The 16,295-nt window shown below is 35.9% G+C and overlaps 1 protein-coding gene across 1 annotated transcript; it reads right to left on the reverse strand.

Annotated features, from left to right (window-relative positions):
- Window positions 1-3,753: 3,753 nt before the first annotated feature.
- On the reverse strand, window positions 3,754-4,167 carry LOC120424535 (uncharacterized). The gene has a single exon (XM_039588702.1). It carries the CDS (start codon window positions 4,165-4,167, stop codon window positions 3,754-3,756), a length of 414 nt encoding a protein of 137 aa, XP_039444636.1.
- Between the last annotated feature and the right edge of the window lie 12,128 nt (window positions 4,168-16,295).

The following is a 16,295-nucleotide window of genomic DNA, read 5'->3' on the forward strand; positions in this document are numbered from 1 at the left end:
ACACTTCACAAAACCAACCAACACAAAACACACACACTCACAGTCTTAAAGGGGATCGAATGCCTAAAAAAAAATTCCTCTCATTCCTCCCTCTTTGGGACCTGTGTGTGTGTGTGTGACGATGAACGATCTTTATGTCCTGCCAGTATTTAACGTCCATGATAATAGTTGTTTATATGAGAGACACTTTAGGAAGAGAGAGAGAGCACGCGTTCACAGCCTGAGCCGCACTCCTAAAAAACGATTAGATAAAACAAAAAACAAGAAGAAATAACTCCAAAAATTTAACAAAACATTGTCAGTATTCCTTTCACAGCATGAGCTTTTTTCCCTCCCCAGTAGTGACATAAAAAAAGCGAAAGTGCTTAACAAAATCAAAATCGGAGGAATTTGCTTGAAAAAAACAACGCTTGCACGAAAAAAAAACACGCGTAAAAACTTAAAATGCCTGGAATTAGTCGAACCAACCAAAGATAGCGCAGCTTGCCGCAGAGTAGTGTTACAAAAAGGTGTTAAAAAGTGACAAATTTACGCATAAAAAATCGCTCCTTTTAAGGGACACATTTTGTATCATGAACAGAGAAAAATAACTACCAGCCTAGTGACCGTAATCCTTCCGAGTTTATTTTTCTACACCGAAATAGCAAACAGGTTAAACATAAAAACATAGATAAACGGCGCATAAGAAGTTACTAAAACAGAAAAACAACATTAAAAAAGCAGCTTAAAGAATGAAAAACAAAAAAAAAGAAACTTTTGGACACCCTAGACGATAAGAGTGGCTAAGAAACATAACAAAAGTGCTGAATACCTATTTTTTCTACCTAACATTTATATCAATGTGCATAGATCAAAAACAAAAAGTAACAGCTACAAGAAATAATTGATTTAAAAAAGAAAAATTATTGTTGGTCAATTTGCAGAGAACAAAATTAATTCGTCATAAATTGCAAAAAACACCCCTCAAAGGATGTAAGTATTAAAGCAGTGAAAATTAAAGAGAAAACACAAAAGTGGATTGTGCAAAAGTGCATAAAAAAGTTTAGAGAAAGAAAAAACAACACATGACATGCTCTGTATTAATGTAATTGTAGTTATATATTTAAATGTAAGAAGTGCTGTAGCGAAAGATGAACATTTTGAGGAAAGATAAAAATCAAAATATATGTTGTTATAATTAATCTGCATCGTTTTCTTCATTCATTCTAATATATCACACGCCCATTTGAAACTCAACAATCCAACACGTAATCCCGCTGAAATGAACCCACCAAAATAGCCGGTCTGAGAGAAAAAAACTAACTTAATCCACCTATGTGGTTGGTGCCTTCCTCACTCTTTTCCAACAATTGGTGATAAGTGATATGATGGGTTTGGACACAATTTTCGTCTGATTTCGTTAAATTCCGGAATACAAAAAACACACATATCACTCAAGGGCTCATAAGTCGCATCTTAAGTGGTCATAGCATGAGACAGGGTTGCTAGATCTTCAATGTTTTAGACACGTTGGAAAGGTCTTTCGATTACCTTACCAACGATGGGTTTGATGATGGATCCGGACATTGTTTACATACATTTAAGTGAGATCCGGCTACAAAAAAAGTACGTAAATATCACTTAAGTGGTCAGAACTCGAGACAAAGTTGGCAGATCTTCAATGTTTTAGATTCGTTGGAAGGGTCTTTCGATTACCTAACCAACGATGGGTTGGATGGTGGATCCGGACATTGTTTACATACATTTATGTGAGATTCGGCTTCAAAAAAGTACATAAATATCTCTTAAGTGGTCATAACTCGAGACAGGGTTGCCAGATCTTCAATGTTGTGGACTCGCTGGAAAGGTCTTTCGATTACCTTATCAACGATAGGTCGGATGATGGATCCGGACGTTGTTTACATACATTTAAGTGAGATCCGGCTACAAAAAAAGGACATAAATATTATTAAGTGGTCAGAACTCAAGAGAGGTTTGCCAGATTTGCAATGATTTAGACTCGCTGGAAAGGTCTTTCGATGACCTAACTATCGATGGGTCAGATGGTGGATCCGGACATTGTTTACATGCATTTAAGTGAGTTCCGGCTACAAAAAAGTACATAAATATCACTTAAGTGGTTATAACTCGAGTCAGGGTTGCCAGATCGTCAATGTTTTGGACTCATTGGAAAGGTATTTTGATTACCTTACTAAAGATGGATCGGATGATGGATCCGGACATTGTTTACATACATTTAAGTGAGATCCGGCTACAAAAAAAGTACATAAATATCACTTAAGTGGTCATAACTCGAGTCAGGGTTGCCAGATCTTCAATGTTTTAGACTCGTTGGAAAGTTCTTTTGATTACCTAACCAACAATGGATCGGATGATGGATCCGGACGTTGTTTACATACATTTATGTGAGATCCGGCTACAAAAAAAGTACATAAATATCACTTAAGTGGTCAGAACTCGAGACAGGGTTGCCAGATCTGCAATGTTTTAGACTCGTTGGAAAGGTCTTTTGATTACCTAACTAACGACGGGTCAGATGGTGGATCCGGACATTGTTTACATGCATTTAAGTGAGATCCGGCTACAAAAAAGTACATAAATATCACTTAAGTGGTTATAACTCAAGACAGGGTTGCCAGATCTTCAATGTTTTAGACTCGTTGGAAAGGTCTTTTGATTACCTAACTAACGACGGGTCAGATGGTGGAGCCGGACATTGTTTACATGCATTTAAGTGAGATCGGGCTACAAAAAAGTACATAAATATCACTTAAGTGGGTATAACTCGAGACAGGGTAGCCAGATTATCAATGTTTTGGACTCGTTGGAAAGGTCTTTCAATTACCTAACCAACGATGTATAACATGATGATGTTTGGTTCAGTTTACTGCCATTTATTCAACTTCCGAAAATATGCGAAAACACATTTTTATACATAACTTTTGAACTACTTATCAAAACTTCAAACAATTCAATAGCACCGTATGGGACCCTAAACCAAGTCGAATGCGACTGGTTTGGTTAAAATCGGTTCAGCCAGTGCTGAGAAAACTGCGTGACATTATTGGTCACATACACACACACATACACACACACATACACACAAACATACACACACACATACACACACACATACACACAGACATTTGTTCAGTTTTCGATTCTGAGTCGATATGTATACATCAAGGTGGGTTTTCGAGCTTTAAATAAAAAGTTCAATTTTAGAGCAGGATTATAGCCTTACCTCAGTGAGGAAGGCAAAAATAAAACGACCCCATTTAACGCCGAAAGCACGCAAATGCAATTGCCACCAGATGGAATGTCGAGCGTGTGTCTAAATCGGTCCACTCTCTTTCCTTGCTTCCTAAGCGAATAAGCTTGTGCAATTAAATTTTTGATAAGATCGCACTGAACGCACTTTAGGAATTGGCGAGATGGCGTGCTGGCACGCAAGCTTTACTTTTTTTTTGCATGATTTGAGAAAGGAGCTGTGATCTTATGTCAAAATCCATCATATTTTATTATTGGTTCATTTAAAGCAAAACAATGTAATTGTAAATATTGTGGGAACGAGTCGAGATCCCAGAGTTCGAAGACGGTTCCGGAGGCGAGAATAAACGCGTGTTTTGCTTAGGGAAAACTAACAGCTAATGTTTATTACTTCTAGAGAAAACGTGGTTGAGAATGACAGTTCATCTGTGGTTGGCAGTGATGCCAGAAAGGCGCGGCGGTGCGCCACATAGTCCCCTCCAGTTACGCCAGGAACCGAACGCGGTGTCCGGATGGCGTAACTTTCGTCCTTCCATCATCTTCGTCCGACTCCTGGTTGCAGACGTAGGCGGGCTTGATGCGGTCGATGGTAATCCTTCGTTTTTGGCCATTTATCAGGACATCCATGAACTTCTCGTGTCGTTCGATAACCTGGAAGGGTCCTTCGTACGGGTGCTGGAGAGGTCGTTTCACTGCGTCGATCCTTACAAACACACTTTTGCAGCTTCGCAGGTCTTTCGGGACGAAAACGGATCGTTTAGCGTGATGCGAGTTTTGGATCGGGCTGACTTGCTGCATGGTACGACACAGTTGCTTCGCAAACTCTGAGCGGCACATCTCCTTCGTTGATGGCTCCAAGAACTCACCGGGAATCCGTAGCGGCTGTCCGTAAGTCATCTCGGCGACAGAGCAATCGATATCTTCCCTGATCGCGGTACGTAAACCGAGTAAGACCAACGGAAGCTTCTCGCACCAATGTGGGAACGAGTCGAGATCCCAGAGTTCGAAGACGGTTCCGGAGGCGAGAATAAACGCGTGTTTTGCTTAGGGAAAACTAACAGCTAATGTTTATTACTTCTAGAGAAAACGTGGTTGAGAATGACAGTTCATCTGTGGTTGGCAGTGATGCCAGAAAGGCGCGGCGGTGCGCCACAATATCAACTGACGTGAGCAGGGTAGACTCCTTGTTTACACTTCGACATTGACTCATTTTCATTGTTTTGCTTGATTTATTTAAGTTTTCAGACACATTTGACAGCTGCTCATACAATTATGGTAACAATTAGTAAAGTAAATCTTTCCCAGTTCCTGAAGGGAACACCCTTGAAGAGTATCGGGGCCGGCATTTACAAAGCGGATTCAGTGGCAGTTTCATTCTCAACTTAATGTTAACATGTTAAGGTTAATGTTAACATTCCATAGGTCGCCTCCCTAAGGTGTCGTGATAAGGTCCAGTTTGTGACGATACACTACCTTCCCTTTACTAAGCAATCGAATCCAGAAGGGAAAAGATCACCAGTTGTGTTGGTCCGAGGAATTGGGATTTGAACCCCGATCTACCGCTTACAAGGCGGAAGCGTTACCACTGGGCTACGTGGCTCGGTCATGGTAACAAACATTCGAAAATTTCTCCTGCATTTGAAATCACTGAATAGCGAAAGCTACCATATTTTATTAATTGAAATTGCTAGTATTTAAAATTGACGTGAAAAGTCACCGATTGTGATTGGACACTCAATATTATTTTTGACTGAATAAATGAAAATGGAAAATAAATTTTGAATAAATATTTTAAAAATATTCAAAAATTTAAAAAATCCATTGTGGTTTCTTTGGCGAAGTTGTTGGACAGTGATTATTTTTATATATTATTTTACTATTTTACTCTTTAGCACAGAAACAACAAAATTAAAACTACTGCTTGAAAAGGGCAGTGCTAACATTATTTTTAAATTTAACTTTTTTCTATTTATTCAATAGAAAAAAAAAACGGAATCGACGTAACACCTTATAATGTGGCCCTCTTAAACCTTGCGGTTTCGTCAACGGTTCCACAGGTGTGTATCGTTCTTTTTGCGACAAGACTCCGCCTCCCGGGTCTCCTAAGTGTGAAAGTATGGCACGGGGAGAGGGCACCGAATACCTATATTTACACTTAGAATTTTTTGCGTCCGCCTCGGGATTCAAACCAGCGACCTCTCGATTGTGAGTCCAGTGCGCGGTCCGATTGATCCACACAGGCAGACGATTTATTTAATAGTACCCATGGTTTTTCGTACATATATAGAAAATGAGGACTTTTAAGGATTTAGTATGATAAAAGCTTGCTTTGCTTTCTTTAATAAAACGCTTGAGTTCAAAAAGTTGAAAATAATTATACTACGAAAGTACAAAATTTTACAAACGTTTCATTTTTTATCAACGCAATTGAACTAATAATTTTTTTTTTTTCAGCCCGGGAGCATATTGACAGCTCCCATACAAACTGAGCGTACCCCGTTTTGTGGGCCCAGTGGGCCTAAGATGGCGGCCTTCGATATTATCTAGCCAAACTTTTGAAAACGGCGAATAGTTTAAATAAATATAGTTTTTGCCTTGTTTTGGTTTATAACGACAAAATAATCATTCTGGAATCATTTTCTTTAAAAACTTGTTCAGAGATACGCCACGTTCCAATACTAGTCTAGAACAGTTGGAGTGAGCGTGCCGCAAAAGCCGTAACGAAAAAAAAAATTCTATGCAAATTTCGAGTTGCGTATTTGATGGGCGGACTCCGACGAAGCCCACTTGCCATCTGTCGGTGAATACGCGCAACTCACGAAAACTGTCATCTTAGGGTCCGGTTGTTTTTTTTTTTACACAAAATGCTCTTTAAAAAATACATTTTGGATTGCAAACATTAATTTAGAATTTTTTTAAATCATAATTCCAATAAATCATTGCTTTTCCAAGCAAACAGTTTTTTTACTAGATTTTACACGATCCTTATTCTCATAAGTTTTAATCATAACGAACAGCTGTATCACCAAAAAAATCCGATTTGCAAAAAGTTTCACATTAGGTTGCCCAAAAAAATACCTCTTACTCCACAAGCGGAAAACGGTTTTGGGTTAAAAATAACTTGTTTTAAATCGTTAAAAACTTTTAGAATTACTTTTTGGGATCGAACTTAAAGCTTTGGTATGTTCGACATAGTTTTAAAATACACAGCTAAAAAAGTAGTAATCCAGCTGCGTGTAAAAGGCCTGGGTGTAAAATAAATTTTGCTTTATTTTATGAAATTATGTGTAATATTACACCATGAAATATGTAGCTCATCAGTATGGGAAACCTACTTGCCCGAAATGTCACGCTCATATATACCTTTATCCTTTCCACTCTTAATCGGTCTGATGGCCGAGCGGGCTGAGGCCTCAGTCCTTACTGATGGTGCTGGGTTTGATTCCCGTCGGTTGCAAGTTTTTTTTTGTGTTTACAAAAATTTTACATGCAGTGTGTAATATTAAGTGTCTTTTTTGACGAAGGTGATGTGCATGCTTTTGCATGCGATTTTGCCATCGGATTTTTTGCTGTGTAGTAGTTTATGTAACAAGTTGCAAAAAGAAGATTTTTTCAGCACGAGTCGAACATAAATACGACGAGTGCTGAAAAAATCAAGTTTTGCAACGAGTTGCTTACAACATTTTTTTCCATTTCGAAAAACGCTTCTACACAGCTAAAAACGTAGTAATCCAGCTGCGTGTAAAAGTGCTGGGTGTAAAATAAATATTGCATTATTTTATGTAATTTTACACCCTGAAATATGTAGCCTATCAGTATGGGAAACTTACTTGACCAAAATGTCAAGCTGATATATGCATTTATCCTAACAGCTTTTCATCGGTCTGATGGCCGAGTGGGCTAAGGCGCCAGTCCTTACTGTTGGTACTGGGTTTGAATCCCGTCGGTTGCAACTTTTTTTTGTGTTTGCAAAATTTTTACATGCAGTGTGTAATATTAAGTGTTTATTTTGACGAAGATGTGCATGCTTTTGCATGCGATTTTACCATCGGATTTTTTGCTGTGTAGTATGAAATTTTATGTCAAACATTCATGTACCTATTTATTAAATTCACCGTTCAAACCAGAAAATATTGAATAATGTTACTTTTCGATACTAGTGATGAAAAGTTCAACTTTTCAGCACCCATTACAGTGCTGAAAAGTAGTACTTTTCAGCACTGGTGTAGAAAGGTATTAACTTTCCATTCTGTTATTCTTGGTAGAGAAAAGTATGCCATTTCGTTTCTCCAGAATGACAGGAAAAGTTGACAGTTTCACATCGGAATTGCAAAAAATTCTAATAATCTCAATTTTTCATTTTTTTTTCGATTTTTCCCATGCAAACTTCACTTTTGAGAATCAGTGAGTTCATGTTGACCGATTTTGCTCATATTTGGATCAGAGTCCTAAAATAAAAAAAAAGTCCCATATTCTGAGCACCCTACATGCAAAAATTGGTCGATGGCCAAAATTTGAGCCAAATCATTGCACCAAAGCCAAGTAATTTTTTTAAGACCTCAATTTTCTACCAAAGTATTCGTCTTTCGAGGGAAATTTAGGATAATCGGTTCTCAATTGGGAATTTTATAAATTCTTTCAAATTAAAGAGAAATAAAAAGTAAAAAGGTAAAGTTATATGCGAAATTTTGTAGCAGAATTTTTTATCAACCAATCAGCATTCAATTTTGATACCCGATTATCATTATCGTTGAATAAAACTTTCACAAAAAAATATTTTTATTTTTTTATCGAAGTTTCAAATTGAACGTTTTCCGTAAGAAGAATAGGCAACAGGTATTTAAATGTCCTTAGATAGCTCCGTAGAGCCGGTTGCGTAAAAACATTTCGGAAAATAATCCCTAAAAATATAGTGTTTTCGGGAAAGTTGTTACAAATTTACTAAAGATCCTATGTGCGAGAAAAGCAGATAAAAATCTGAAACAGTAGCTTTTCGCCATACATTTTCACAATATTCCCTATTCAACTTCAAGGGCTTACAGGGAGGTGATTTCATGGTCAGAATGAGCTCAAATTTTAAAATTTAGTCTAGTGATCACTTTTTGATTTCAGGAGGTAGCACCTGGTGGTATCAGAATTTGGACAACCCTAATGCACAGTGGTTAAGTGGAAAAATGGTTGGAAATAGTTTTAAAGCTTTGGTGTTTTGAGTGAGGAGCGGTTGCAAATGGGAAGGAGCAACTTTTGGCTTGGTTGAAAATTAGGGTGGTTCACGATCAGAGTAATTTAAAAAAAAATAATTTTCTAGAAATATATTTTCACTTCAAGAACGTTATTTTTTTAACATAGCAATTCAGGGTCAAGTTTTAGAGAAAAGTGATGTATTTAGCACTTTTAGAGCTCTTAAACCCAACATTTTTGTTTGCGAACAATTATCTTTAGCCTTTCGGGTCAAAAGTTACATCCATTTTAAGGTAAATAACATGCAATTTTAAATCTCAAATATCTCGAAAAGGCGCAAGTCAAATTTTGTGCGCCATGATGCTTTCGAAAGAATAGATCCGGTACAACAAATGCTGATAAATCTCAGAATTATATATTTAAAAGTCAGGAAATATTTAATTAAATATACCTAATTTTCATGGGAAAATGTAAGGGTACACCTTAACGCGAAGACTTCCTTCATTGTCATGATTTCTCGTTCAAAGATATAAATTTTGCGTCGCTTTCAATATTTTGACAAAATTCCTACAACAAGTTGTTTAGAATAGTGCCCTACACATGCTGATTCCTTTTGGTAACGATTATCCCATTCCTTGTAAAGTTATGGAAATCGTCATTAATCAATGATTGCCAACTAGGACGTCAATGACTGTGCCACAAAATTATATAAATTTTAAAGCACAATTGATTTGGATCAAAAATTCCTTCAGTGGCTTCAAGAAGGCAACAACCGGCACATGCTGATTCCTTTTGGTGCTGAAATTCGTTAAATTAAATTTAATACAGAATAATTTATAGTGATGATAAATTTTCTTCGAAAATGATCAAGGGCTTACATAATATGAAAAATGTCCGCTGAATCCAGTGTTGCGATTTTGAGCGCTCATCCGCTCATGAGCGAGCATTTTTCGCTCATTTTTGAGGAGGAGCGCGACACGAGCTAGCTCACGTTTGCTCGTGCTCGTGTTTGCTCATTTATTTTATGAGCGAATATGCTCATTGCTCGCGCTCGCGCTCATTTTTGCTCATTGAGCAAAATGAGCGGTATTTTTTACCTGTAACGGGTAAACGATAATAACTTTTTTTTTCAGTAGAGCTTCGAGGTTGTTTTTTTTTTAATGGAGGCTTGAATACACAGAAAAAAATAATGTAAATTTGGAAGCTGTAATTTTGGAAGGTTGAATATTACCTCTTTTATGATGTAATTTTACCTCAATTTAGACTGAAAAAGTGACATTACACCAGAAAAGTGGTAAAATTACACATTTCCAGAGGTAAAATTACACATTTTTTCTGACATAAAAGATGTACGCCTTCCCAGATGAAATATTACCATGATTTTTTTTTTCTGTGTAGGCTAACTTAATAATATTGGATGAAATTATTTGTCATATTTTTTGAAACTTGTTTTGGAGTCAGAGTTAAGGGGTTAAGGTGTTACATTAAGATCTGTACACAGTAAAAAAACCATAGAAATATTACATCTGGGAAGTACGTCTTTTATGTTAGAAAAATGCATAATTTTACTACTGAAAATGTGTAATTTTGCCACTTTTCTGGTGTAATGCAACTTTTTCAGTCTAATTCGAGGTAAAATTATAACATTCAAGAGGTAATATTTAACCTTACAAAATTACAACTTCCAAATGTACACTTTTTTTACTGTGTAGAAATAATTCGATTAATATAAAAAAGTTGATAATAGAGTGACACGTAAAAACATGTTTTAATATAAAAAAAATCGATTACCATCCTATTTACAGCTTATTTAAGACCTAAAAATTCCGTTCCTTGACAGTTTACTCTAAATTTGAAAGTGAAATAAGCTTAAAAGAGTGTCTGGAATTCTTAGCAAATTAAGACACTTTACTTGCGTGTCAGCCATTTTTCATTTGTCGGGAAATTAATCAAAACTAGTTTTCTAAATTATCAAACTCTGAAAAAAAATATATAGGCTGACAACATTAAAGTTTCATAAATTTACCATTACCACATTGATCACACAAAAAACTGTGGTAGAAAAGTATCCCCCGCAATTCATCGCGATCAATTTTTGATAGTTCGACGTCAACGAATAATTTGATGAATTTACCGCGGTTAACCAACATTAAATTACCAATGCAACTTTGATGAGTTCATGTCCCTTTTTCGCGATGAAATTATCTTCAAAAGTGGCAATCCAATTGGCCTGTGCAAGATTCATAAACAATACTAAAAATCTACCTGATTTGCTGATGAGCGCTAATTGAGCGCGAGCGCATGCGTTGAGCATGAGCGAGCACGAGCTACCTGTTAAGTCCTCATGCTCATGAATGAGCGAGCACGGATTGTGGCTCGCTCGCTTATTCGCAAACCTGGCTGAATCTTAATCTACTCTAAGAATTGAGCCAACGTGTCAAAATATATATGTTTGTTCGAAATCAAGAATGTTCTTTTTTAGTTGCTACGTTTAAGAAACTGTTTTTTGATGGTTTGCTCTGATGCAATTGATAAAATGAGTCGTGCAAAGCTAAACGAAAAACTTGGTTCTATAGTTCAGGCTTTTTCTATGTTGATTTGTAATGTTATGTTCATTTATCTGGTGTTTTCATATTTTGTAAGTTACTTTTTAATTTGTTGCATATTTGTCACAATTAATGCTATAATTAAATAAATAAAAAAATATAATCAAATGACAAAGAGGAAAAAAATAAGCTTTTTAACACCAGTTTACTTTATATAAAGTAAGCAGTGTATTAAGCTACAACTAGGTGAATTACTCCCCACTGCTTTTTCCACCATTTGAGTTCCATTGAAGAGCCCACATCTCATCGCCCTCCAACCAGCAGAATAAAAAAGAACCGCCCAACGAATGAACAAACCTCTCCTCACTCGACTCGACATCATCAAATCCACACAGTATCAAAATTATGTGATAAAAGGCCTCCCAAAGAAAGCCCACCGACCAAATGGGGAGGTGTGTGGGTGGGTGAATGGTTGATACGGGCAAAGCGAGACCAAAATTGATTTCCACCTTCCCTCCTTCCCACGCAAGAGGGCGAGGAGGCCTTTTTTGCATGTGATGTGGCCGACCAAACCTCGCGATAAGAGGGTGGAAGGTTATAATTGAGAAGTACGATTTTCCACCCCGGTCGCGAAAAAGCTTCTGCTACTGGTTGGAAAGTGGGCGCCCTGAAATATCTTCTTATCGAATATGCTGCAGAGAAGGATGTTGAATGGGAGGAGCGCTTTTAACCCTGCAAGGTCAAACTTGAAAAATTCTCCTTCAAGCTTTTTTTATGCTCCTATAATCTTTTGAAAATGTGTAATACATACATACATACATACATTGTGTATGCAGTTGATATAAAGAAACTTTTCAATATTCACCTTCGACAATAAATAAAGCCTTGGATTGCCGAGGGTTAAAACAAGTTTCGCGCCTCTCAAAACGACCAAAAACGTATGGAAAATGGCCTCCTGTTACAACATGCGGGTGCCTGATGGTCTCTTTTTCGTCGGATATTTTTAAGGGACGGGATTAAGGGTGAAATTATACAGAATGGCGGGTGCCCATTTCGCGATTGAAACCGGCTGATTGTGGTACCACACCAGCACCAACATCACTGTCGAAGCAGGGTCGTTCTGTTTAATTGAGATATTTTTCGCGTGGGAAATGAACCTGTAAGAAGCGGGTTCGACTTGGACTGTGATAATCGTGAAAAATATAGTTTTTTTTTTTGAATATCAATGATTTTTTGCAACCAAATACAATACAATGCAATGAAAATTGGAAAACGGTGCACTATGTTTGTTGTTTTTATCCAAACCAATCAAAATTTCCAAATATTTTGCAGTATGACATATAAATTCAATTAGTTTTTTTAGAGTTATAGATAACAATTTTATTTTTTTTTTTTAATACTTTGTTTAGCTTTTTAAGCACTCTGGGACAAAAATGAGCAAAATTAGTCAACATTTACCCATTGAAACATAAAGGTGGAGTAAATATGAAAAAAGAAACGAAAAAATGTGTGAAAACGCAATTTATCTGCAGGGTGCGCTACTTCCATCCAAATTTTCCTAAAAGTTAATACTTTGAAACTAAACCCCCCTCATAGATCTAGGGTTTTTTCTTAATATTTATTTTCCCTAAAAGAGCACTCAGCTAGCAAAATTTAAACTTAGCAACATGTACCCTCCCTGTAATGGCTTATGAATTGATCTCAGTTGCAAGGTTCGCCAAATCTCTGGATTGCAAATGTAACATCCTGGAGCAGATCTGAGCAATTCTCTACGAAATCGGTCTTTTTTCTTCATTTTCATTTTTTGTATATTTTAATCCGGCTGAAACTTTTTTGGTGCCTTCGGTATGCCCAAAGGAGCCATTTAGCGTCATTAGTTTGTCCATATAATTTTCCATACAAATTTGGCAGCTGTCCATACAAAAATGATGTATGAAAATTCAAAAATCTGTATCTTTTGAAGGAATTTTTGATCGATTTGGTGTCTTCAGCAAAGTTGTAGGTATGGATACAGACTACACTGGAAAAAATGATACACGGTAAAAAAATTGATGATTTGTTATTTAACTTTTTATCACTAAAACTTGATTTGCAAAAAAACACTATTTTAATTTTTCATTTTTTGATATGTTGTAGGGGACATAAAATGCCAACTTTTCAGAAATTTCCAAGTTGTGCAAAAAATCTTTGAGCGAGTTATGAATTTTTTAATCAATACTGATTTCTTCAAAAAATCAAAATATTGGTCGCAGAAATTTTTCAACTTCATTTTTTTGAAATCAAATTTGCAATCAAAAAGTACCCAAGTGAAATTTTGATAAATTGCACCATTTTCATGTATAGCCATTTTAGGTAACTTTTTTGAAAATAGTCGCAGTTTTCATTTTTTTTTTAAATTAAGGCACATGTTTGCCCACTTTTGAAAAAAATATTTTTGAAAAGCTGAGAAAATTCTCTAGATTTTGCTTTTTTGAACTTTGTTGATACGACCTTTAGTTGCTGAGATATTGCCATGCAAATGTTTAAAAACAGGAAAATTGATGTCTCACCCAAAAATCCATCATTTTCTAATGTCGATATCTCAGCAACTAATGGTCCGATTTTCAATATTAAAATATAAAATATTTGTGAAATTTTCCGATCTTTTCGAGAACAAAATTTTCTAAATTTTCAATCATGACTAAGATTTCAAAAGGGCCAAACGATTCAATATAACGTCTTTTTAAAATGTTAGTCTTGGTTTAAAAATTTTGAAAATATTTGTTTCGAAGAGATCGGAAAATTTCACGAATGTTTCATATTTTAACATTGAAAATCGGACCATAAGTTAGATATCGACATAAGCTGAGATATCGACATTGAAAAATGGTAGGTTGTTTGGGTGGGACTTAGAAAACATCAATTTTCTTGTTTTTAAACCTTTGCATTGCAATATCTCAGCAACTAAGGGTCGTATCAACAAAGTTCAATAAAGCAAAATATAGAGAATTTTCTCAGCTCTTCAAATATTCAAATATTTTTTTCAAAGGTGGGCAAGTGCACTTATTTAAAAAAAAATAATAACTGCGACTATTTTCAAAACAAGTAACCTAAATATGGATTTAACTTGAAAACGGTGCACTTTATCAAAATTTCACAAAGGTACTTTTAGATTTTAGAAAAATTTTTGCGACCAATATTTCGATTTTTTGAAAAAATCAGTATTGATTAAAAAATTCATAACTCACTCAAAGATTTTTTGCACAACCTGTAAATTTCTGAAAAGTTGGCATTTTATGTCCTCTAAAACATATAAAAAAATAAAAATGGTGTTTTTTTGCAAATCAAGTTTTAGTAATAAAAAGTTAAATAAAAAATCACAAAAAAAAATTTACCATGTATCATTTTTTTTCAGTGTAGTCCGTATCCATACCTACAACTTTGTCGAAGACACCAAATCGATCAAAAAATTCCTTCAAAAGATACAGATTTTTGAATTTTCGTACATCATTTTTGTATGGACAGCTGCCAAATTTGTATGGAAATTTATATGGGCAACTAATGATGCAAAATGGCTTCTTTGGGCATACCGAATTCACCAAAAAAGTTTCAGTCGGATTAAAAAATACAAAAATCGAATGACTGAAATCTGAGAGAACTGCTCAACTGTTAAATTCTAATACACACCAATTGAATTGAATTGACACCCCCTCCCCCTCTTCACGACTTCGGTCAGAGTCGAAGGACATAAACTTTAAAACATATTTCCAACGGCCTTAACAAAACAAAATTCCGATTGTTTATATGTTTTAGGGGAATAAAAACCGCAACTTTTGGACCAGACTTTATGACGAAATCTGTTTAAAAAAAAACAATCAATTATTATTCAATACAAAATAACTTCATAAATTGTTTTATAAAGTGCGCCATTTTGATTATTTATATGATTGTTTTTTCAATGTCATCTTATTAGCCCTAACCCAGTGAGAATTTTGGCTTGAGCTTCGATTCGATTTAGGCTCGATCTCCAGTCAAATCTTCTCGAGGCCTTTGGACTCGCGATGTCTTTGAAATTGACAATTTTACAATCAGTTTTGCAAAAAGTTCACAAGCTGAAAAAAAAAACAATGCAACTTTATTAAAAATATCTCAGCTCTTCGAAAATATTTTTTGTCGTGCTATTCACATTAAAACGGTGCATTTCATCAAAGTATGTGTTAAGTTACTTTCAATTGCAAATTTGTGAATTGTGATTTTGTTTGATAAAATTTTCGATTTCCCCAAAAATCTTCTTACAGCATCATAAACTCTGGTGCTAAAGATGCCTTTTTCAATCTCCTGAAATTTAAAAACAATATGTATTTTGGGAGTTCAACTTTAAGTAATAAAAACCTAAATAAAAAATCGAGGAATCATGATCAGAAAATCCATTCTCAAGATTTTAAGGACCAATTTAAAGGACCAGCAAATTGGCTTCTATTACAATAGGAATACACCTTCCATCGGATGAGGAAGTAAAATGTCGGTCCCGGCCTTGGTTGTTAGGCCGTTAAGTCATTCCAGGTGAAGGAGTCGTCTCCATGCCATAAGTACAAACAACACACCAAACCAAACCTACTCCGGTGGAATCGCTGGCGGCGGCTGGACTCGCAATCCGAAGGTCGTCAGTTCAAACACTGGGGTGGAAGGTTCCTTGGAGTAGAAAGAGGTTTGGGTGCTCTCCTTATTCAAGCCTTCGGACTCCTAGGTTCGAGCAGAAATTTGCAATAGAGACCACAAAAGACCCGGGGGTCGTTAATGTGGATGGTTTGATTTTATAAAACAAATGAAAGCCGATTTTGCAAAACGCACAGAATTATTCTTTGGGTTTAATTATTTATAATATATTATGTTGTTTAGTTAAAACTGAGAAAAGCAAAACAATCTTCTGTACCACTCCTCCTGGACGTCTAGGAGAAACTAGTGCAGTCATGTACTGCACACAACTAGAAACAGCCACCATCGAGTATTATGTGTGCTGTGCACTACACACATTCAGTACCCGGGAGCGATTTGCGCAAAATGAAAAAATAACGCAATAAATGTAAAGTGAAATGAATAATGCATGAGATGTTTACGTTTCGTCCATGTGTGTGTAGGTGGGAGTTTTCTGCTCTCCTAGTAAGGTGAATTTTATTTTCTTTTTTTAAGAGTGAAAGCTAGGAAAAATGGAAAAGAAACACACACACAGATGCCTTTGAGAGAGGAAGTAAAGTTAGTTCTTGACGTGTCGTTTCCTTGTGCTGAGAATTAGTTCTAAGATAAAGAATAAGGAACATT

Source organism: Culex pipiens, chromosome 2 (assembly GCF_016801865.2).
Source record: "Culex pipiens pallens isolate TS chromosome 2, TS_CPP_V2, whole genome shotgun sequence".
Taxonomy (NCBI): domain Eukaryota; kingdom Metazoa; phylum Arthropoda; class Insecta; order Diptera; family Culicidae; genus Culex; species Culex pipiens.